General features: G+C 43.0%; 1 protein-coding gene across 1 annotated transcript in view; it reads right to left on the bottom strand.

Moving 5' to 3' along the window:
* Positions 1-13,745, bottom strand: part of POLR2B (RNA polymerase II subunit B) — a 47,703-nt gene extending 33,958 nt beyond the window's left edge. Inside the window, exons 1-5 of the mRNA XM_056569579.1 lie at positions 13,586-13,745; positions 13,425-13,497; positions 9,838-9,988; positions 9,434-9,546; positions 8,077-8,296 (exon numbers count right to left, since the gene is read on the bottom strand). Of these exons, the coding sequence (XP_056425554.1) occupies positions 8,077-8,296; positions 9,434-9,546; positions 9,838-9,988; positions 13,425-13,497; positions 13,586-13,604 (576 nt within the window). The 5' untranslated portion in view covers positions 13,605-13,745. The remainder of the gene's footprint in view (positions 1-8,076; positions 8,297-9,433; positions 9,547-9,837; positions 9,989-13,424; positions 13,498-13,585) is intronic.
* Between the last annotated feature and the right edge of the window lie 11,836 nt (positions 13,746-25,581).

The following is a 25,581-nucleotide window of genomic DNA, read 5'->3' as shown; positions in this document are numbered from 1 at the left end:
AGTACCCCTTTAAATCCTGATATCTCTGAAATGCCCAGGTATTTCCAGCTTAAAAGAAACTCCACGCTTAGACATCTTACCCCCTATCAAAAAAGGATAAGATGTCTGATTGCGGGGATCCCGCCACTGGGAACGCCCGCAATCTCTGCAGTCGCACCGCAGTCATCCAGTGCATGGAGCGAACGGCCATGCCCCCCTCGTGAGGTAACACCCTCCCCTCTCACTGCAAGTCTATGGAAGGGGACGTGACTGCCACCTCGCCCCCTCCCATTACTTGCATTGAGGGGCTGTGAGCGTGACATCACGAGCCTCCGATGCGACAGCCAGCATTCTAAATGAACGCCTGGTGCTGCAAGGGGATTAAGATGTCTGGGGGCGGAGTACCCTTTTAGGCATCCCAACATTCCACTGTCCTATCGGATTAATACTGCCCATCGTTTGGGCAGGATGACACAGCTGACTGGTCCCCTTTCAATTTAATCATCTAGAAATACAGATAAAATTCTAATCTGTTTCAATTTATCAGTTTTATTTTGTACATGGGGCAGCCATTTTGCCAGCGCTGTTTCTAACAGCATTTAAAGATATGCTTCATATCAAGCCCCATGGACATTGGCATAAAATACTTAAGCAGACCCTCCTAAAGTTGCATAAACAGCATAGCTGAAGGGGCTACACAGTTTTTGCAATTCTCATTACAGTCAATAAGAGTTATGGAAGTTGTGCAAACAGCCTAACCCTGTGAGCTACGCAGTTAAAGTAACTCCCAATAAAGTCAATGGGAGTTACGTAAGTTGTGCAACTTCCCTGCTTTGGCTACTTTTGGCTTTCCAGACCACCACCGGTGACCGCGAACAACCACCAGTAAAAGCATGGATAGGACAATTCATTTAAGAAAGTGAAAATTGAGTTTGTAGTCAGTTACTGAGAACCCAGTTCAAAAGAAACAACTAATACAGTGTTAAAACATTTTTTGGGGATGTAAACATCATAAGAAATTTGGTGATGCCCAATTAAAGTCAACTTGACGTACTCTGGTACCTTCGGCGCTCTCAAAGAAATGAACAAAGCAAGTGCAGTCTGCAGCATGAAATCTCTGAGAAGGGGGCCCCTTCTGGAGATTATGGAGGGTCCCAGCAGTCAGAACGCCGTGACCCCGCATCACACCGGGTAGGTCCCGGCTGCTATTCATAGCCAGGACCCTGGGCTAACAGTGCACGGCACTGATCGTTGTGCCGCGCGCTATTAACCCTTCAGACGCGGCGATTAAAGTTGATCACCGCGCTGAAAATGAAAGTAAACGCTTCCCGGCAGCTCAGTCGGGCTGATTGGGACTATCGCAATAAAATCGCGATGTTCCGATCAGCTAGGACGCGAGCGGAGGCCCCCTTACCTTGCTCCGTCGCGTCCAATCGGCATTTGATTGCTCCAAGCCTGTGCTACATGCTTGATAAATCAAGCCCCTATTATGCTGATCCATGCAAAGCTATGGCTTTGCAGGGATCAGGGTAAAAGATCAGTAAGGGCAGTGTTATAGCTCAATATGGGAGATATAGCACTGGGAAAAAAAAAAAAAAAAAAGGAAAAAAATAAAAAGTTAACAAAAGGGTCATTTAACCCCTTCCGTAAAAAAAAAGTTTGAATCACCCCCCTTTTCCCATAAAAAAAATATAAGTGTGTAAATAAAAACAACATATGTGGTATTGCCGCGTGCATAAATGTCCGAACTATAAAAATATATTGTTAATTAAATCGCAAGGTCAATGGCATACGCGCCAAAAAATTCCAAAGCACAAAATAGCGTATTTTGGTCACTTTTTATACCATTAAAAAAAAAATGAATAAAAAGCGATCAAAAAATCCGATCAATGCAAAAACGATACTGGTAAAAACTTCAGATTACGGCGCAAAAAATGAGCCTTCATACCGCCCCGTACGCTGAAAAAAAAAAAAAAAAAAAAGTTATAGGGGTCAGAAGATGACAATTTTAAACGTATACATTTTCCTGTATGTAGTTATGATTTTCTTCAGAAGTACAACAATATCCATCCTATATAAGTAGGGTATCATTTTAATCTTATGGACCTACAGAATAAAGAGAAGCTGTCATTTTTACCAAAAAATGTACAGTGTAGAAACAGAAGCCCCCAAAAGTTACAAAATGACATTTTTTCTTCAATTTTGTCGCACAATTAATTTTCTTTCCGTTTCGCCGTGGATTTTTTGGTAAAATGACTAATGTCACTGCAAAGTAGAATTGGTGGCGCAAAAAATAAGCCATAATATGGAATTTTATGTGCAAAATTGAAAGCGTTATGATTTTTAGAAGGTGATGCGGAAAAAATTAAAAAGCAAAAACGGAAAAACGCTGAGTCCTTAAGGGGGTTAATGATTAAAAACATCTAATTCACATATTTCATGATCATAAATTCTATTTACTAGCAAAATAATTATTTGAAAAGATTTTTGAATATGTTTAAAGTGCATTGCAGTCCTAAGGAGGCCAGTTGGGGACTGAAAGGCACAACTCAAATTGCCAGGACAAGTGGATTTTGAGGGACAAGTAAATTGTGTTCCACTTTAGTCCCTTGGACAAGTAGTTTTTTTTTTTAGTTTGTTTTTATTTTTTAGTTCAACATCCCTGTACAGGGCTCAGAAGAGAAGGACCGCCATTATGCTTTTGGAAAGAGAATTTGGTTGGAATGGAAGTCGGGGGGCCATGTGTGTTCACAAAGCCCCCATGGTGTCAGAACAGTGGACCCCCTCCCCCCCCCCCCCCCATGTGACACCATTTTGGAAACTACACCCCACAGAGTGTAATAAGGGGTGCAGTGAGCATTTACACTCCACTGGCGCTTGACAGATCTTTGGAACAGTGGGCTCTGCAAATGAAAAATTACATTTTTCATTTTCACGGACCACTGTTCCAAAAATCTGTCAGAAACCTGTGGGGTGTAAATGCTCACTGCACCCCTTATTACATTCCTTGAGGGGTGTAGTTTCCAAAATGGGGAAACTGTTCTGGCACCATGGGGGCTTTGTAAACGCACATGGCCTTCAATTTCAGCCAAATTCTCTCTCCTAAAGCCCAATGGCACTCATTCTCTGAGCCCTGTAGAGCACTTTACATCTGCATATGGGGTATTTCCATACTCAAAAGAAATGGGGTTACAAATTTTGAGGGGCTTTTTCCTATTACCCCTTGTGAAAATGAACACCAGCATTTTAGTGAAAACATTTTTTTCTTCATTTTCATGTCCAACTTTAACAAAAATCTGTCAAACACCTCTGGGGTGTTAAGACTCCCTATACTCCTTATTACATTACGTGAGGGGTGTAGTTTCCAAAATGGGGTCACAAGTGGGTGTTTTAGTTTTTTTTGCGTTTATGTCAGAACCACTAACCAGCAGCCACCTTTGTGCCAATCACTAGTTTAGGCCTCAAATGTACATAGTGTGCTCTCACCCGAGCCCTGTTGTGTGCCCGCATAATATTTTACATTCACATATGGGGCATTCCCGTACTCTGAAGACATTGCACTTATAATTGGGGGGGGGGGGGGGGGGTACTCTTTTTTCCCCCTTTTACCACTGAAATGTATGGGGCAACACCAGCATGTTAGTGTAAAAAAACTAAATTTTATTTTGTTACACTAACATGCTGGTGTAGACCCCAACTTCACCTTTTCATAAGGGGTAAAAAGGAAAAAAAATTCGTTGTGCAATTTCTCCCGAGTACAGAAATACCCCATATGTCGCCCTAAACTGTTGCCTTGAAATAAGACAGGGCTCCGGAGTGAGAGCGCGTCACACGCATTTGAGGCCTAAATTAGGGATTTGCATAGGGGTGGACCCGGAAGAGAGCATGGCGCTTGCCTCCGCTGCCAAAATACCCTACGGCAGTGTTCCCCAAACAGGGTACAGTCACACAGGTGGGGGTTTACAGAGAGTTTCCCGCTGGGAGTTTGAGCTGCAGCGGAAAATTTGGCGCAGCTCAAATTTTTAGCAGGTAACTCGCTGTAAGGCCCCGCCCGATTGAACCTCCAGCTGTTGCAAAACTACAACTCCCAGCATGCACTGACAGACCGTGCATGCTGGGAGTTGTAGTTATGCAACAGCTTCAGGCACACCAGTTGGGAAACACTAAGTAACAGACTATCGGAGTGTTTCCCAACAAGTGTGCCTCCAGTTGTACAACTCCCAGAATGCCCGGAGAGCTGAAGGGAATGCTGGGAATTGTAGTTTTGCAACATCTGGAGGGCTACAGTGGAGACCACTGTATAGTGGTCTCCCAACTGTGCCCTTCCAGATATTGCAATACTGGGGCCAGAGGTCCGAAAGGAAAGGACTTCCTTTGGGAAGTAGGGCGAGCCTTATTTTGAGATAACAAGGAACTCTTACCTCCCCGTTGCCTCAGAGATAATCTCATCAAGATGTTTGCCAAAAAGACGGCCGCCCGTAAAGGGAAGCTCAGTGAGGGACCGTTTGGAAGCGGCATCTGCATTCCAAGCTTTAAGCCACAGAGCGGCGGAGGGCTGCTAGGTGACCCACAGCAAAAGGCAGAAACGCGGGCTGACTGCATGGAAGCCGCGCATAGAAAGTCCCCCGCCTTGGCACATCTGAGAGCCAGAGCAGATCGATCCTCTGGGGGGGATCCCGCTAAGATACCCTGATGGAGCTTTTGGCACCACTCCGACAGGGCCTTGGACACCCATGTCGAGGCGAAGATGGGAAGAAGAGAAGAGCCAGCTGCTTCAGAAGCGAACTTCGCTAAGGATTCCACCTTCTTGTCCGCGGGATCCTTGAAGGCAGCGGCATCTGCCAGAGGCAATGTAGTCGCCTTAGAGATCCGGGAGATTGGTGGATCCACTGTGGGAGGAGAAGCCACCTTAGTGACAAAGTCCTTGACAATTGTCTTGACTCCCGGGAATCTCTTGTCTGGATGTTTCCATGCGGATTCCAGAATGTCGTCAAAGTCAGCGTGAGAGCTGAACCTTTGAGGTGCTGGCTTAGTACGATGAAAGGATACTCTTGGATTGACATCCGAAGATCCTGGGTCCTCCAAGTGAAAGGTGTCTCTTATGGCTGTCACCAATGACTTCACCGTAGCAATTGAGCCCGAGCGGTCCTCTGGTTCAGATGCCGGTTCGGAAGCCTCGTCCACTAGTTCACCAGGAGAATGAGAACGAGTAGAGGCAGTCCTGGATGGGGGCGACGTTTGCCCGGATGAATGGGGGGGCGGCTTTACCCGTGAGGGGAACGATCACGTCTAGCCGATGGCTCAATGGAAGAGTCAGACGAGACACCCCTAGTACGCTTGTGAGAGCGAGAAGTACGAGGAGATGAAGAGCGGGCCCTCTCAGAGGTCCTACGCAGGGAAGACCCCTTCAAGGCGGAGACCATTTCCCGGGAGGCCTCAGCCAACCGAGCGGGAGACTTGGGTCAAGGAAGAAACCCAGGCTGGAGGAGCGGCTGAACCCACCGGGACCGAAGGGGCATCGGGGGGCACCAGGGGGTCTGGGGGAGCAGTGAAGCAGGCAGAGCAAGTGGGTTCAGCAGAGCCAGGCATCTTGGTATTACAGTGCTTACAGGTATAGTAAGTCACTGAATTCCCAGGTTTCTGTTTAGAGGGAGGGAGGGAGGAACAGCCCTGGGTACAAACAATGTGGTAAAGAGAAGACAGGAATTTTCTCACCCTGGTCTGTGTCCCCTGTCAGCTGCAGTGAGGAGAACTCGCTCCGTGCAGCCAGAGGGACTGAACAGGCCAGCCAATAGGGAGGGAGGGAGGGAGGGAGGGGCGTGCCTGAAGCAAGGCACACAGTAACCGATCCCCACACATAGAAAATCGCGCCCATGTCACTGATTGTACGTTGCTTCGCGCCTCCGAGAGCTCCCAGCCCAGTGGGCGGAGCTACAGACGGCCGAATAAGAACTGTCATGGTGCCCGCTCCTTGTCCGAGCGCACCTGCCTAGCCGTATATGCGCTCGGGGGAACAGAGCAGGTGGCCAGAACGCCGGCAGAGGCTGCTGGCGAAAGGGAAAGTAAGCCGGCGCTGAAGCGCCTGGCTCGTAGCAGCACCACGGCTGTCAGCCGTGTATAAGGAGCTGCAGGCATAAGGAAAGTAAAACGGCGCAGAGCACCTGAAGCAGCGCGGTGGCTGACAGCCGCATATAAGGCGCTGCAGTAGTGCACCAAAAACACACACACACACACTAAAGTGTCCCATACCACATGCCCCATAAGTAAGGTGCCTAATAAAATATGCCCCCTCAGGTGCCACTGCTCCCCCAGCATAAGAGCAGCCCCTGTATATCAAGCCCCATAAACTGAAGGTGGGCCAAAACAGGGGGTCTCCAGAGGTTGCGAGTCCTTACCTATGGAGAAAAAAAGGGGGAAAGTACTTACCTCAGTCAGAAGAACTTACCTAATGGAGTCTTCAGTGAAGTCTTCAGTCAGCTTTTTGTCCCTGCATCACGCCTAGCTGCTATGCGTGAGCGAGGCGAGCAGAGAAATAGGGGGACCCGGACCCATGAGGTACCACCCAGGCGCTGACCGTTGGCGAGAGGGGGTTAACAGCGCATATATGCAATGTCTGTGCCCCCTTACTCGCAATGGGGAAACAGGGAACCAGAGTCACTGAGCCCCACCTGAAAACGGAAAAGAAAGGGAATAAAAAACACGTCCCTATACTAGGAAAATAAAAAACAGAAGACCTGGTCTGGAGCATCCAGACCATGTCCACCTCCTTCAGACACTAAAGCTAAAAACTGATTACCTCAGGGCCTGAAGGCAGGTATATCCTGCTGGGAGGAGATGACTTTTTTTTATTACCATAGTGTCACACCCCCTAGAGACAGCAGCATACACCCACGGTCTGTGTCCCCCACTGGAGCAGATAGAGAAAGAATTTTTTTCCAGCCCTTGTAAGGGCTATACCCCCCCCCCCCCCTCCCTGTTTCTTACCTGTGGCCAGAAAGGCAGGGCAGCACATTCCCAGATTGTCCATCCTACCTGCCCCCAGCAGCTCATTTAGTGAAGAGGGGGTCATCACATAATCTACAGTACTTCCTGCATCTTCGCTCCGCAACTATTGGGAGTCTTGCCTTTAGCACAGAGCCTTCCAGTACTTAGCTGCTTTATCCTCCAAAGAAAGTTCTTTTCTTTAAGAATTTCTTTTCTATCTGTCCACAGTTCTATCTATTGACACCTCTGTCCATGTCAGGAACTGTCCAGAACAGGTTAGGTTTTCTTTGGTAATTTGCTCCTGCTCTGAACAGTTCCTGACATGGACAGAGGTGTCAGCAGAGAGCATTGTGGTCAGACAAAAGAAATTAAAAAAAGAAAAGAACTTCCTCTGTAGTATAGAACAGCTGATAAGTACTGGAAGGAATAAGATTTTTAAATAGAGGTAATTTACAAATCTGTTTAACTTTCTAGCACCAGTTGATTTAAAAATAAAATAAATAAATGGGGAAGATAGTGAGTGCCTCGCGAACGCGCCCCCCCCCCCTAACTCTAAACAGGCTGCCGCGGACCGCAGGTGCATATATACATAGTGATAATCGTATGCAAGTAGACTTGGTGGACCAACTAATCGACCAACCGATTATGAAAATGGTGGACAACTATTTTCATAATCTGTTTGCCATTAATTGATTAGTTGTTTCAGCCCTACTACAGAGTAAGCAGAATGTACTAAGAGAAAGTAGTTTTTACTGTAACACAAACTAACCAAAAGTTCAAGAAAAATAAAATGACCGAACGGCGACACATATCAATGGAAATACAGACAGATTTATCATTTGCAGCATTTTTTAAATTTTTCTAGCAGGCCCTATCCCCAAGTTAACAGACAAATTTACAGCATTGTTACATAAATGTATAATAAATCTCGTGCATTTTCTTTAAAAAAATAAAAAATAAACCTACCAGAGGCATAAACTGCTATGGCGCAAAAAAAATAAGGGAAAAAAATACTATATACACACACATATGCATAATGTATTAGTGTACAACAATAATGACCATAGTGGTGGAATACATTAAAAAAAAAAAATTCAAAAATGTAAGAAATACCTTTTCAGATCCATTGATAATAAAGTAACCTCCGGGATCCAGTGGGCATTCATTTAACTCACAAAGATCACGATCAGTAAGGCCATTTAAAAGACAGTAGGTTGAGCGCAACATAATTGGGATCTTTCCAATGAATGTCTTTTGATGCTGAGTTTGAATCTGTTCTTCCCCTTCCTTTACAACGGTTTTTGTAATATCAACATACAGTGGGGCAGAATACCTTTATTTAAAAAAATAAAAATATATAAAAAAAATATTGAAACAATAAGTCTAGCGATAGACGAAAGTTGCTGTTCAATATATCTAAAATTTTAATTCTAGATTATCACTAACATACAAAAGCCGAGAAGAAAATGCCAAAATAAAAGCACATGAAAATACAGCAACAGTACCTTCCACAGTGCTGTAAAGAGAATTAAAAGGGTGCTAAACTGGAAAACATTTTTTTTTTTTTTTTTTTAATCAACAGATGCCAGAAAGTTAAATAAATTTGTAAATTACTTTTATTTAAATATCTTAATCCTTCCAGTACTTAGCTGCTATATGCTCCACAGGAAGTTCTTTTCTTTTTGAAACCAAGAGAAGAAATGCTGCGGCAGCTCACCAATAATCTTCAGGCTTTATTTCATGCGGGTGTACATACAGGTGCAATTCACAAAACGTTTTGTGAATTGCACCTGTATGTACACCCGCATGAAATAAAGCCTGAAGATTATTGGTGAGCTGCCGTAGCCTTTTCTTCTCTTGGTTTTGAGTTATACCACTATATGGACTTTACCGCCGAGCACCACCAGTTAAAGGCATAAAAGAGTGGCTGTACACTGTCCATTGGATAGAGGATTTGCATTACTCCCTGTGAATCTACAGTAGTGCCATCTGGATACCTCCTTGTTCATTTGGATCTTTTCTCTTTTTGAATTTCCTTTCTGTCCGACCACAGTGCTCTCTGCTGACACCTCTGTCCATGTCAGGAACGGTTTGCTATGGGGATTTGCTCCTACTCTGGACAGTTCCTAACAAGGACAGGTGTCAGCAGAGAGCACTGTGGACAGAAAAGAAATTCAAAAAGAAAAGAACTTACTGTGGAGCATACAGCAGCTGATAAGTACTGGAAGGATTAAGATAAAAAAATATAAAAAAAAAGTAATTTACAAACCTGTTTAACTTTCTGACATCAGCAAAGTACCCCTTTAACACTAACCTCAGTCCCATCATCCAGTGGGGCTTACAATCTAATTTCTTTATCCCAGACACAGCATGACTAAGGTCACAGAATGTATAGGAGGAAACTCCCACTTTTATCATGCTATCAGTATTCCAAAATATGCAACAAACTGAACACAAATAAGATTCTTACGTTAGATTTCGGAGCCTTGCTTCATTTGGCATCATTGGTGAAGGAGCACCATCTCTTTCCCAGTGTGTAGGTTTAGACAGATAGATTTGTTCAAACTTTAGTAGGAATCTTGGCTGTAAAGTTATGACAAAAATTAAGTGAACAAAAAAAAAAATCAAACAAGACATAATACAGTTTAAACCTAGCTATTACTGTAATGCTGCAACAGTTAATTTTTATGGGAAATAAAACTGACATTGAAGTCAAGAAAAACAACACAAAAATAAAAAGTAAAAATAAAAAAACCTTACATTATTATAGGTCTTACTTTGCACATATATGAACAGCTACAACTCAAGAGTGGACTTTATTATTTTTATAGCAATTGTATTCTTTTTGTTTAGGTTTACATTACGGATACTTACTGGTTCTTCTACTTCTCCCGTTGCGTGCTGAGCTTCAGCTTGCAGATCTATTGGTGGGGCATCCTCCACAATTCTCTGCACAGACATTTGAATAAACTCATCGAATGAATCGAGTTGTTGACGTACCAAACCCTTCTCATCAAAATAAGAGCTAAAGAGAAAACAGGAAAGACAGAAATACTATTTAAGTGAAATAGATTTCTAATTACAAAATACAATGCAGTCACCATTCTTGTCACTGCTGGTCAAGCACTGTGCCAGGGTCCCCAAAGCAAGTGCCCTGATGGTGTCCCATACACCCTGGAAGGAACTGTTGCAGCCAATCACTAGTTTAAGTTAAGTCTGTAGTGTCCTGTGCAGAGTGTTTTTTTTTTTTTTTTTTTTTTTTTTTTAAACACCCTTAAAATGTGTAGTGCTAATATGTACATGCTCCAATTTTATTAGAGGAGTCTTTCAGGGAACTGAACGTATCAGACACTTATTCACAGGATAAGTCCAACCAGTGTGTAGGCAGTCACTGGCTCTCATCCAGAAAGGTCTGTAGGAACAAGAAAAAACGACCGACGGATGGCGCCTCGTGTATTACCCTTTAAATAGTGGAAGATAGGTGGGGGGCAACCCCACGTGGCTTATAGATGGCCGCTCACCTTAGAAAGAACAATAATTAATAGTAGGGGTGCCAATTTTGCAAGTCGCTGCTAAGCCAGTCTGTTGCAGGAGGAGACAGCAGTCCTCCTGAGTAGGATATATGGAACCAGAGAAAAAACCCTTGCAATTCAACGCTGCAGACTTGTAGAGATGGACGAAGTGGAGGCAAGAGGTAGTAGAAGTCCTCAGCAGGAAATTTTATTGATTAAAAAATAATAAAAGGTCAGGATTACACGTTTTGGGAGGAGTCCTCCCTTCCTCAGATCATGACACGTATCCTGATCTGAGGAAGAGAGGGCTCCTTCCGAAATGCGTAATCTGACCTTTTATTATTTTAATCAATAAATTTTCCTGCTGAGAACTTCTACCTCTTGCTTCGACTTCATCCATCTCAAAGTCTGCAGCGTCAAATTCCAAGGGTTTTTTCCCCCTCTGCTTCCATATATCCATAAAAGGTGGGGGCCAAAGGGCACTGATAAGTAGATAGCTGGGGCTCCGTACAGGACCAGACACCTGTTAATTGGGGTTAAGGGTCTCAAAAGTTACTTCTATGAAAAAAATCTTAATCCTTCCAGTACCTAGCTGCTGTATACTACAGAGGAAGTTGAGTTCTTTTCAGTCTGATAACAGTGCTCTCTGCTGACACCTCTGTCTGTGTCAGGAACTGTCCAAAGTAGAAGAAAATCCCCATAGCAAACCTCTTCTGCTCCAGATAGTTCCTAACATGGACAGAGGTGTCAGCAGAGAGCACTGTGGTCAGACTGGAAAGAACTTCACAAATTTCTCTGTAGTATACAGCAGCTGATAATTACTAAGATAAGATTTTTTCTGACATGGACAGAGGTTATAGGGGTCAGAAGATGACAATTTTAAATGTATACATTTTCGTGCATGTAGTTATGATTTTCTCTAGAAGTATGAAAATTAAACCTATATGAGTAGGGTATCATTTTAATCGTTTGGACCTACAGAAGATAAGGTGTCATTTTTACCGAAAAATGTGCTGCGTAGAAACGGAAGCCCCCAAAAGTTACAAAATTGCGTTTTTCTTCAATTTCGTTATTTTTTTTCCCCGTGTCACCGTAGATTTTTGGGTAAAATGACTGATGTCATTACAAAGTAGAATTGGCGGTGCAAAAAATTAAATAAGATGCCATAATATGGATATTTAGGTGCAAAATTGAAAGGGTTATCATTTTTTAAATGTAAAAAACAAAAGTGCAAGCAAGAGTTCCCTGGAGTACTCTTAATTGGTTGCATACCATGTGATACATATGGTGGAAGTAAACATCTTTTGAAATTACACTTCAGTCCACCACTTTGTATGGTTCCGCTGTGTGACTTTATAAAGTACTCCGGCAAGCAGGGAAAAAAAAAAAAAAAAAACACATACTTGCCGTCGCTCCCCTGATGCCTCCGGTAACCAGCTACGACCTCTGCCGCAATTCTCTTCCTGCAGGTGGTCGGTGAGTCAAACAGCACTCACCGATCACAATAAAGTCCTGCCTCAGGCGGCGATAGGCTGAGCAGCTGTGTGACGGTTTCAGCCCCAAGACCTGGGCTGGTGATTGGCTGAGTGTAGTTTGACTCACTGACCATGGCAACCAGGAAGAGGATCGTGGCAATGGCAGGTATGTAATATATATATATATATATATATATATATATTTTTTTTTTAAACTACCGCCAGTCTGAAAGACAATTTTTGCATCCCAGAGTACTCCTTTAAACTGTTGGGCCAAACTTGGTCACTTCTTAAAAATGTTGCCCACAACATATTAAGTAAGCATGGTCTGGGCTGGTATAGATTTGTGACAAGTCCCACATAATAGAGCCACGACCACAACAAAAAGTTAAGACAACTGAATAGCTACATAATCTTCTAGAAAGCACCTAAAGCAAAAGTCCCAATAAAGAGTCTTTAAACAAGTAACTGCGACAAAAACACCACATAGGGTAAAGCCAATGATAAATACAGTGGTCCCTCAACATACGATGGTAATCCGTTCCAAACGGACCATCGTTTGTTGAAACCATCGTATGTTGAGGGATCCGTGGAGTGTAAAGTATAGGACAGTGGTCTACAACCTGCGGACCTCCAGATGTTGCAAAACTACAACTCCCAGCCGTTGGCTGTCCGGGCATGCTGGGAGTTGTAGTTTTGCAACATCTGGGAGGTCCGCAGGATGAAGACCACTGGTATTGAAGGTTATACTCACCTGTCCCCGCCGCTCCGGACTGTCACCGATCGTCACTGCTGCCCTGGATGTCATCTTCCATCTCTGTCGCCGCGTCAACGGGGTGTTCCCGACGCTCCGGCAAGGCCTCTGCTTCCCCGGCATCCTCGCTCTCCGTCGCCGCCATCACGTCGCTACGCACGCCATGGATTGGATGACGGGACGGTGTGCGCAGCAACGTGATGATGATTGAGAGCGTCAACGATGCAGGGGATCCCGAAGAGGACGCGCTGGAGCCCCGAGGACAGGTAAGTGATTGTCAGCGGACCACACAGGGCACCGTAAACGGCTATCCGGTGGCAGGTGAAGCAGTCAGCGCTGCCGGATAGCCGTTTATGCGATGGCCCCGACATACAAAAGCATCGTATGTTGATGCTGCCTCCAACATGCGATGTCCTCTGAGAGGCCATCGTATGTTGAAATGATCGTATGCCGGGGCCATCGTAGGTTGGGGGGGGGGCACTGTACCCCCATGGTGCTTAAATGTTGAATAACTACACATTTATCATATTGTCAAGATCTTTCTTGTGGTCAATGATTGGAAACATATTTTACATTCAAAAACTAACAGCCAATCCTGATGAACTAACTGTGGTGCCCCACTTGGTACAATGTCAGATGTGCCAGTACATGCCCAGCTGGAAGTGGTAGTTTTACAATAGCTGAGGGCACACTGGTTGGGAAACACTACATACAGCTTACCTTATAACAATCCAGCATGCTTCCTGCCATAAGTCGGGAGTGATCTCATCATCATCCTCATCATACTGCATATCTAGAAAGGACAACAATGTTACCGCGTACCAAGAACCCCATCATCCCACATAGGCTACACAGCGTCACCGCCGCTAGCAGCCCCTCACCTTCATCCGCGTCATACATGATGGCTGCTCTCGGTTATTCAGCGGAGATCCAGAAATATGACACTAGAAACACCACAGCCGCTAACACCGGGAAAGTGGTGGAAGTAGACACGTTTCCGCCCCCGGGTCATCAAGCTGCGTAAAGAGCGTAACCCGGAAGCAAAACTTCTTGAACTAGACAAAAAATGAGTGACGATAAGACAATCAAACTCTATGGTCCCCTCCGCACTGGTATGGCGCAGCCTAGTGGTCAGATCTGGTATATATCTGTAGGATTGGAAAATAGAACCTAATCCGCTCATGCTGGTTTCTAATCCTCCAACTCCTCGATAAATGTAATATGTATGAGCCAAATACCTCATAACAATGTGCCAGTCACTGGTGCCCTGTAACAGTTTATAAACTGCAGATACCCCCTCAGCTGTTCTACCAGACGCCTGGCATCTAAAAATGCCCCAATAACAAGTCATAAAGGCAGTGTGCCAGCCTCAACTGTTCACATAACAGGGTGACATGTGCCCCAATATCATCCTTCAGCATCCTGCCTGTGTGTGCTATTTTAACCCATTAACCCCTTAAGGACTCAGCCCATTTTGGCCTTAAGGACTCAGACAATTTAATTTTTACGTTTTCATTTTTTCCTCCTCGCCTTCTAAAAATCATAACTCTTTTATATTTTCATCCACAGACTAGTATGAGGGCTTGTTTTTTGCGCGACCAGTTGTCCTTTGTAATGACATCACTCATTATATCATAAAATGTATGGCGCAACCAAAAAACACTATTTTTGTGGGGAAATTAAAACGAAAAACGCAATTTTGCTAATTTTGGAAGGTTTCGTTTTCACGCCGTACAATTTATGGTAAAAATGACATGTGTTCTTTATTCTGAGGGTCAATACGATTAAAATGATATCCATTATTATATACTTTTATATTATTGTTGCGCTTAAAAAAAATCACAAGCTTTTTAACCAAATTAGTACGTTTATAATCCCTTTATTTTGATGACCTATAACTTTTTTATTTTTCCGTATAAGCGGCGGTATGGGGGCTCATTTTTTGCGCCATGATCTGTACTTTTTTTTATACCACATTTGCATATAAAAAACTTTTAATACAATTTTTATAATTTTTTTTTTAATAAAATGTATTAAAAAAAGTCGGAATTTTGGACCTTTTTTTTCGTTCACGCCGTTAACCGTACGGGATCATTAACATTTTATTTTAATAGTTCGGACATTTACACACGCGACGATACCAAATATGTCTATAAAAAATTTTTTTTACGCTTTTTGGGGGTAAAATAGGAAAAAACGGACGTTTTACTTTTTTATTGGGGGAGAGGATTTTTCACTTTTTTTTAACTTTTAAATTTTTTTAAATTTTTTTTTACACTTGAATAGTCCGCATAGGGGACTATTCATAGCAATACCATGATTGCTAATACTTATCTGTTGTATGTATAGGACATAGATCAGATCAGTGTTTTAGGTCATCTTCTGCTCTGGTCTGCTCGATCACAGACCAGAGCAGGAGACGCCGGGAGCCGCACGGAGGAAGGAGAGGGGACCTCCGTGCGGCGTTATGAATGATCGGATCCCAGCAGCAGCGCTGCGGGCGATCCGATCATTCATTCAAATCGCGCACTGCCGCAGATGCCGGGATCTGTATTGATCCCGGCACCTGAGGGGTTAATGGCTGACGCCCGCGAGATCGCGGGCGTCGGCCATTGCCGGCGGGTCCCTGGCTGCGATCAGCAGCCGGGATCAGCCGCGCATGACACGGGCATCGCTCCGATGCCCGCGGTTATGCTTAGGACGTAAATGTACGTCCTGGTGCGTTAAGTACCACCGCACCAGGACGTACATTTACGTCCTGCGTCCTTAAGGGGTTAAGGACCTGTTTTTCACTAAAGGACAAAAGCCCAATTTTTCAAATATGGCATGTGTCTCTTTAACCCCTTAAGGACCAAGCCCATTTTAGCTCTAAGGACCCAGCCAGTTTTTGGTTTTTGCACTTTCGTTTTTTCCTCCTTCCCTTCCAAAAATCATAACGCTTTGGTTTTGCACTTACAGACCCATATAAGGGCTTGTTTTTTGTGTCACCAATTGTACTTTGTAATGACATTAATAATTTCATAACAAAATCTATGGCAAAACAAAAATGTATTTGTGGGGTGAAATTGAAAAAACCCCCGCCATTTTTGTAACTTTTGAGGGCTTCCGTTTCTACGCAGTGCAATCTTCGGTAAAAAAGGCACCTTCTCTTTATTCAGTAGGTCCATAGGATTACAACGATACCCTACTTATGTAGGTTTTATTCATTGTCTGTGACTCCACATCCTAGTGATGTGGAGTCACAGACAATGGATATGTAAATTAAGCTAGTGAAGCCCCGCCCCCTGTGCGCGATTCACTGAATTTAGCAGAGGATCTTCTGAAGGACATATTTTAGGACCTACTGGACAGATTTTAGTAAGTGATCCCTCGTTGGACTCCTGTTCACCCACACCAGTGTAATGGGTTCAGTGTCTTAAATTATTATTTTTTATGGCATCCACAATGCGGTAAACATAATGATGTTATCTTTATTCTGTGGTTCGGTCCGATTATTATTATTATTATTATTTTTTGTGAGGGCTTATTTTTTTGTGGGGAAAGCTGTGTTTATTTATTGGTACCATTTTTGCGATACATGCCATCTTATGACCTTTTTTATTTCACGTTTTGGACCAAAATAAGCGATTCTTGCGCTTTGCTGTTTATTTTTATGGCGTGTGTGTGTGTGTGGGGGGGGGGGGGTTTGGTGATAATACTAAGTTTTACTGGAAAACGGCATGTATTATATTTTTTTATATTTTATTCATTTTCTGAAAAAGCTTTATTTTTATTCTTTTGACTTTTTACCTGTTATGCTATGCTGCAGTACATATGTACTACAGCACGGCATAACTGTCAGTATTACACTGACATTCACCCTGTGCAATACATCCTATGGCTTACAGGCTGCCATACTAGGCAGACAAGAGGCCATCAGTTGGCTTACTGCTGCCATCGGGACCCCGCGATCGCATTGCATGCTCGCCATTGGGGAACATGGAGAGGGGACTCCCATAGATGCCGTCATCAGTAATGCCGTGAGCAGCCACGACGCAACAATTGCCAGCATCCAGATGGAATTTTAGTCATAGTCACGTACAAGTTGCCCTGCAACTTATTCACTTTCATAAGCTATGATGCAGCACAATTCGGGGAGTGCAAGAAGAAAACTTTTGGCCTCTTCACCTATGTTGCAACCAAAGTCGCTGTGTAGCCCTAATTACCTTGGGCAGTGACATGAAAGATCCAGGAGTGTGTAGGGTTAATCCTTTTCTTGCCAGTGATAAGATTTATTTTGAACTTTCCTAGAGACTGAAGAGGGACTTTTTCTCTGAGTACATTAAACTTGTAAGTTTATCAAACTAGGATTACATGCAGCCTTTGTTTGGCTGCAAAAAAAACTGTCCCTCATTTTTTACTTCCGAGATGCAGTTTTTGTGGTGCTTTTTTCCCAATAATAGTGTGCATTAGTATGGGTTTTTTGCCTTATATCTCCTGAATTTTTTTTTCTTATGTGATGTCATGTGATTCTTTCATCATGTGACTCAAGGATTTCTATTGAAGAATTGGGGGCAACATGAAATACACATTGGAGGAGATTTATAATTGTATTAAGAACATTTTTTTTTTTGCTTTTTATTTGGTACATGCAACTTTTTTTGCGACTTTTTTCTGTATGCTAAAAATAAAAATCAGCCTTTCCAAAGTCAGTTTCAGTTTTCACTTTGAAGTTCTAATGAACTTATTAAGTGCAAATGTCGTACCAAAAGTCGCAAGCCCCTCCAAAACACTGCATACCTGGCTTACAAAAGCGCCTTTGGAAAGCATGCCCTCTTATAGACAGCTGATGGTCACAGATATCGACCACGGGACACCCTGACGTGTGGATTTGGTCAGGTGGCGCCGACCAATCACGGCTCCTAGTAGGGAGTATGAAATTGCTGCACTGTAACTTCATAATACCCGCCGGGAGCCATGATTGGTCAGTCAGTAACAACCAATTACGGCTCCAGACAGGAAGTATAAAATCGCCGCACTGTAACTTCATACAGTGCAACCGATTGTCTAATAATGGCCTTCATTGTCATGACTACAAGTCGCACATTTTTATTTTGTACAATTCACAGAGGACAGGACAGGAGGAATCATACAAAGTGGTATTCTGAAGTGATTTATAGTTTTTTTTGCTTATGGGTGCCTTATTTATCACCCCCCCCCCCCCCCCCCCCACACACACACACACACACACACATGATAGTATGATAAACATGTTGCACATAAACAAAACCAAAGCAAAAAAGACAACAGTGATAAACTGTGGGGGTTGTGTGGCATTTTTTTCCCTCGCAGTTGAAGTCTAAGGGAGGAAAAATGCCAAAATGTAAAACGCCATACCATCACTATGCCGCAATTTTGAAAAGCTGCCACTAAACCTAAAAATGCCTCAGAAGGGTGAAAAATGTAAAAACGCCACATGGGAATAATGTTTCATATTTTCCTAATGACTCCCAAGCAACATTTTTGGCCCCAAAACCCCCAAAAAATCAGCAAGTGGAATCTCAGCCTAAGGGTACGTTCACGTCGGCTTATTTTCCGCAGGTTTCCCGGTGCAGAATTTCCTCAGCATAAAATATGCAGCAGCAGGCCACTGTAAGGTGGGTACAGCCAGTACCCCAGTAAGGGGCCCGGACTTCCAGGACTCATTTAACAGCGCGTCTTAATGACCCACCTATAGTTAAATGTGGCGCTCTGCAGGCGGCCACAAGAGGCCATACATCTGTCCTCTGCACTCATCATCATGTGCTGGAGCACAGACCAAATGAGAGAAGAAGAGGTGCTATGGACTGTGTGAGAGACAGGTGAGTATGTTTTTTGTTTTAAATCTTGGCAATAGGGGCTGCTGCTAATAATACCTAAAGGGGGCTGTTGCTATTACTACCTAAAGGGAGCTGCTGCTAATAGTACCTAAAGGGGGCTGCTGCTAATAGTACCTAAAGGGTGCTGCAGCTAATAATACCTAAAAGGGGCTGTTGCTATTACTACCTAAAGGGAGCTGCCACTAATAGTACCAAAAGGGGGCTGCTTTTAATAGTACCTAAAGGGGACTGCTGCTTCTACTACTACCTAAAGGGGGCTATTGATATTACTACCTAAAGGGGGCTGCTGGTAATAGTACCTAAAGGGAGCTGCTGCTGCTTCTACTACCTAAAGGGGGCTGCTGCTAATACTACCTAAAGGGAACTACTGTCAATAAAAACTAAAAGGGGCTGCTGCTAATAGTGCTTAAAGGTGCTGTTGCTAATAGTACCTAAAGGGGGCTGCTGCAAATTTCACCTAAAGGTGGGTGCTGCTGCTACTGCCTAAAGGGGACTGCAGCAATAGTACCTAGTACCTGGTGATATTACTACCTAAAGGGGGCTACTGCTAATAATACCTAAAGGTGGCTGCTGCTTTTACTACCTAAAGGGGCTGCTGTTATAACTACCTTATGGGGGCTGCTACTATTACTACCTAATGGGGGCTGTGCTGCTACTACTACATAAAGGTGGCTGCTACTACTACCTAAAGGAGGCTGCTGCTAATAGTACCTAAAGGGAACTGCAGCTTTTACTACCTAAAGGGGCTGCTGCTATAACTACCTAAAGGGGGCTGCTGCTATAACTACCTAAAGGGGGCTGCTACTATTACTACCTTAAGGGGGCTGCTACTATTACTACCTAATAGGGGTTGCTGCTACTACTACCTAATGGGGGCTGCTGCTGCTACTACTACCTAAAGGGGGCTACTACTACTACCTAAAGGAGGCTGTTACTACTACCTAAAGGGGGGCTGCTGCTACTACTACCACCTAATGGGGGAGGATCTACCTTTTTCTTTATCCCCATGGTAGCCCTTTTTCTTTATCTGATGGCAGCCCTGTGCAACAGACCCCTGTGAAGTTATTATAATCTGCTGCAAATTTACAGCTGTGGAGATTGTACTGCAGGAAAACCTGCGAGTAACCCGCCCCTGTGAATGTATCCTAAAGGTGCAGTAAAAAACATGTTTCAGGGGAATTCAGGTTTTTTCTTCTTTACAGGTAAAACTTTAAAATAAATGTGTTCCACTTGCAAAAACTGCAGAAAGTAGAGGGAGATGACATTGTGATCTTTAGCTTATGTAATATCATGAAGCTAAAGAGGTTTCCCAGGGAAGGGATGGCACAATTTAGCCTGGTTGGCAAGCGCATAGCACTGGCCCACCTGTCTAACCCCACCAGTAAGGTAGGAACACACATTGCATATACACCCTGTTCCAAATTATTATGTAAATTATATTTAAGTGTCACAAAGATTAAATATTTTGTTTTTCAGTTTAACTCATGGATTGCATTGTGTCTCATGGCTCTTTTGATCACTGAAAACAATCTTGGACACCTGAGATAATTAGATTGCCAGGTGAGCCCAATTTAAGGAAAAACTACTAAAGGTGGGTGTATCCCATTATTAAGCAGAGCACCATTTTCAAGCAATATGGGGAAGAAAAAGGATATCTCTGCTGCCGAAAAGAGTGAAATAGTTCAATGCCTTGGACGAGGTATGAAAACATTAGATATTTTCGAAAACTTAAAGGGGTATTCCGGGCAAAAGCATTTTATCCCCTATCCAAATGATAGGGGATAAGATGTCTGATCGCGGGGGGCCTGCCGCTGGGACCCCCTGCGATCTCCCTGCAGCACCTGCATTCTTTGCGGGAGCTGTGTCTCCAGTTTCGGAAACCTCCGGGTTTCCAGGACTGGGGACGTGATGTCATGCCACGCCCCCTCCATTCATGACTATTAAGAGATTTGTGGCTGATTCAGAGCACAGACGGGTTTGTGTAGATAAAGGCACATCTAGGAAAATATCTGCCAGATCCATGCATCGGATCAAGAGAGCAGCTGCTAAAATACAATTATATAGCAGCAAACAAATATTTGAAGCTGCTGGTGCCTCAGGAGTGCCACGGACATCAAGATGTAGAGTCCTCCAGAGTCTTGCAACCTATTCGGCCACCACCAATGCTCACAAGCAGAAATGGCTGCATTGGACAGAAAAATACATAAAGACTAATTTTCAAACAGCCCTGTTCACGGATGAGTGCCATGCAATCCTGGATGGTCCAGATGGATGGAGTAGTGGATGGTTGGTAGATGGCCACCGTATTCCAACAAGGCTGCAACATCAGCAAGGCGGTGGTGAAGTCATGTTTTGGGCCGGAATCATGGGAAGATAGCTGGTCGGCCCCTTAATGGTCTATTCACAGGTACAGTATTCTGCGCAGATTTGATGCGCAGGGTTTTCTGCTGCAGATTTCAATGTTAAATGAATGACTGAACACAGCTTCAAATCCTGCACATCAAATCTGTGCATCAAATCTGCGCAGAATACTGTACCTGTGAATGGACCCTTAGGGTCCCTGAAGGTGTAAAGATGACCTCTGCAAAGTATATGGAGTTTCTGACTGACCACTTTCTTCCCTGCTACAGAAGGAAGAACTATGCTTTCCGTAATAAAATCATCTTCATGCATGACAATGCACCATCTCATGCTGTAAGGAATACAGCATCAATGGCTGCTATGGGGTTAAAAGGAAAGAAAGTCATTGTGTGGCCTCCATCCACCCTTGACCTTAGTCCTATTGAGAACCTTTGGTGCATCCTCAAGCAAAAGATCTGCAGTTTACATCCAAACAGCAGCTCTTGGGAGGCTATTCTGACATCTTGCAAACATATTCAAGCAGAAACTATCCAAAACTCACAAGTTCAATGGATGGAAGACTTGTGAAGCTGCTATCAAATAAGGGGTCCTATGTTCAAATGTAATGTGACCTGTTAAAATGTTTAAAAAGTTAAAATGTTGTGAAAAGTTTGATTAAAATAACTTTTGATTTCAGTAAATATGCTGCAAACATAACAAATGACAATTTTCAGTTCTTTACAACCTATAAAGTGTTTTGAAACTTACTGTGCGTAATCATTTGGAACAGTGCATTGTAAGTTTTTTATATTTAAAAATAATACTGTTATTATTAGGAGGTTTGTACAATAAGATCTGAATTGTACTGTTAATAGTTGATAACATGAGAATTATGCAGACTGTTATTTACATAAATTATTTAGGTAAATGAGAAAAATATAATTTGCATAATAATTTGGAACAGGGTGTACACTGAAGATATTCTGCAGAAGAAAAAGTGTGTTAGAAGGCAGAGGTGGATCCAGCTAAAAATAGGAAAGTATAAGGCTAAGTTTCCACTTGGTTTTTTTTCTGGCAGTTTTTGGATATCTGCCACTGCAGTTTTTGAGCCAAAGCCAGAATTGTACTCAAAAGCAATAGGACATATAAAGGAAGGACTTACATTTCTCCTCCCTCATGGATCCACTTCTGACTTTGGCTCAAAAACAGTGGCAGTATTCCAAAAACTGCCAGAAAAAAAACAAGTGGAAACTTAGCCTAACACCTTCCAGATGGATTCACTTCGGCCCTTGGCACATTTTCTGCTGCAGAAAATCTGCAGTGTAACTGCTCTGCAACATGTTTCTACCCTTAGGGTCCGTTCACACGGGCGGATTACCTGCCCATTTTCCACAGCGTATTTGCTGAGAAAAATCCGCAGTGGATTCTGCTACCATTGTCTTCAATGGGTCAGCAGAAAATCTGCAATACAGACAGAGTTGCATATTTTCCTCCGGACCCATTGAAATCAATGGTAACAAAATCTGCTGCAGAATTTCTGCAGCAAATACGCTGTGGAAAATCTGCGGTACTCCATCCGTGTGAACGTACCCTAAGACCGGATTCACACAGTAGAATTTCTGCACTGAATTTTGCATGAAAATTCTGCATGATTTTTTATAGCCCATTCACTTCAATGGATTCTTGCAGCAGAAATTCTGCTTTGTGAATGGGTCCATCGGCTGTGTCAAAGAATGCTGGGAGTTGCAGTTAATAACTACAACACCCAGCATGCCCTCATATAGCCTATAACTCTGTAGCTGACCCAAAACTATAACTCCCAGCATGTTGCACCATTATCTTTACTATACTAGTATATGGTGCAACATGCTGGGAGTTGTAGTTTTGGTTTGGGTGAGCTGTAGAGCCATAGGCTGTATCAGAGCATGCTGGGTGTTGTAGTTAATAACTTTAACTCCCAGCATTCCTTGACACAGCCTCTGGTTTAGCAGCTGACCCAAAACTACAACTCCCAGCATGTTGCACTATATAGTGGTATAGTATTGGTCATGGTGCAACATGCTAGGAGTTGTAGTTGTGGCAAAGCTGCAAAGCCAGAGGCTGTGTCAAGTAATGTTGGGAGTTAAAGTTATTAACTACAACACCCAGCATGCCCTGATACAGCCTATGGCTCTGCAGCTGACCCAAACCAAAACTACAACTCCCAGGATGTTGCACCATATACTAGTATAGTAAAGATAATGATGCAACATGCTGGGAGTTATAGTTTTGGGTCAGCTGCAGAGGTATAGGCTGTATGAAGGCATGCTGGGTATTGTAGTTATTAACTGCAACTCCCAGCATTCTTTGAGACAGCCTATGGCTTCGCCGCTGACCCAAAACTATAACTCATAGCATGTTGCACCATAACCTATACCACTGTGATGACTGGGTGGTGCAGGTGATAGTTTAGGGTCTATTGGTGTTAACCCTTAATTGTCGTGACGCTAGGGTGCGGTTTCCTCAATGTAATGGTCCTACCTCCAACCGTCCCACAAACGGCAGGGAGAAATAACGGAATGTCCACAGCAGATTTTCTGAAGTAAACTTGAAGTGACTTTACTGTATATTTTATGCAACGGCATGTAACACAACAGTCTTTTACGAGTGAACCGGGATACAGGTTCCTCACAGGCTTGCTGGGACTCCGGATCAATGAGCTTTGATTTCTAGCCACTGTGCTACTATTTTTAGGAGATTTGAGTTTCTAGTAGTCACACATGATTCAGTAATTTGAGCTTTGAATAACTCACGTTTAGTGGCTGTGGATTCTTAGGCTTTGGGCCTAGCTTGAATTGATGATTGTGCTGAGATGATTGTGCTTTCTTTAAGTGCCAGGAACAAGAGAGAGTTTAGTGGCAGCAGCCCCTTATATATTAAGGGAGTGGGACAAAGCTCATTGGTCAGCAGAACCTGTAAGTTATGAACCCAGTTATCTCTTGGTATCACATGACCCAAAGGTCCTTAAACCATAATACAATTAATTAAAGGCACGTGACCTCTAAGGTCCTATACAGAGGTATTCCTATACAACATATTAAATCTATATTTATTTGTACATTAATTAACATTTACATGAGGCGACTAGGGGTTAGTCCTAAGGGAGAGCCCTATTGTCATGAAGGGACACAGTCCTGGGCATATTTGCAAATGTCCTTGATCAGGCTGTAGATGAATAACAACAAAGAGTCCTTGTGCATATTAGAATGTCCATACAAGCTCTAAAACTGATATACAACAGGAGTGTTGGGGAGTAAATCACGAACAGGATGGTATGGATTTAGCTATATATCCTTTTAGTATTTCCATTTGACTTTACTTTATTACACAACTATTGACTAGGCAGGAAATGTAATAACAAATAACATTTAACTGACACATTTTTTCTCTTTACGGACAAATACTAATACACGATTAGAAGTATGTATAATGACAGTAATGCTACTACATACTTTAACAGATCTCACTATTATTATTATTTTTTGTTTGTTGACATATACCATCTAGTTATTATACCACATATTTATTACCAACTTGTTGCAGATTGGGTTGCCTGAGGCTTTCTGCCTAATGCCTTAGCTACTTGGGTCTATAGGTATTACACTCTTACCCCTAGAACACTTAACTAGATAACAATTACATAATGTTACCTTTCTGGATACGTGCATTTTTATTGAGCTACAGGAGCACCTTCTGGCCAGGAAGAGCATCCTGAACATGTAAAGGACAAAAGAAAGCACATGTTAGTATATAAACAGTGGTATGGAACTGAGTTATAGCATGTTACAGTCCCTAAAGTTGAGTTTTCTTATTGTGTGAGATATATTTTGGAATTATGTGTACTGAATTTTATTGGAAAGTACACTAGTGAAAGTTATGAAATGTACTATGTGTACGCTATATTTTATGAGTGCAGTCAGTCTTGATATCTCATGGGAATATTTCCCTGTGGGTGTTAGTGAAGGGTGACACTATTTGTTACTCCCAGTGGAGCTGGGAGGGACATCTTGACGTTAACACTATAACACCTAGAAGAAAATGTGTACCTTGTGTACAGGAATTGATACTTCTGTACAATAATTACTTACATTTGTTGCTATTTACCAGACATTTTATTAGCAACACAAGAAATAATCCAGGTACATTTACCTGCTGTATATGTGCAATCTGCAGCACACAAAAATATATTACTATGGAAATATGTACAATAAACAGACACACAAGGATCAACAGTCCACCTGTGTTATAAGTCCTTATTAGAACACGGCTGCCTCCAAAGCTGGACACAAGACTAATTTCCTAACCCCAAGGCCGTAGTTTGGGGTGCAAAAACACCTCCAGTTAGCCCCCCTATTAAAATATAAATTTATTGTGTATATGATTAAAATGAAAATAGTGATAAACCCAGCAATGTGATGATTAAAAATAGGATGTCAGTAGGATAGTGCTTATGTGGTTAGAGCAACATAGCTCCAATGTCAAGTTGCCACATTTTGCCTCTTGAGAACGCCATGGAGACGGCGAAACATGTAGAGGCGGCAATCTAGTGTTTTAAGCCTGTGTCAGAGTAGGGATGTTGGGCTGCTGCAGAGCCCTTGACATTGGAGCTATGTTGCTCTAACCACACAAGCACTATCCTA

This window comes from Hyla sarda, chromosome 1 (genome assembly GCF_029499605.1).
Source record: "Hyla sarda isolate aHylSar1 chromosome 1, aHylSar1.hap1, whole genome shotgun sequence".
NCBI lineage: Eukaryota > Metazoa > Chordata > Amphibia > Anura > Hylidae > Hyla > Hyla sarda.
Note: the sequence above shows the minus strand (reverse complement) of the source record. Positions and strands in the feature narration are given on the sequence as shown.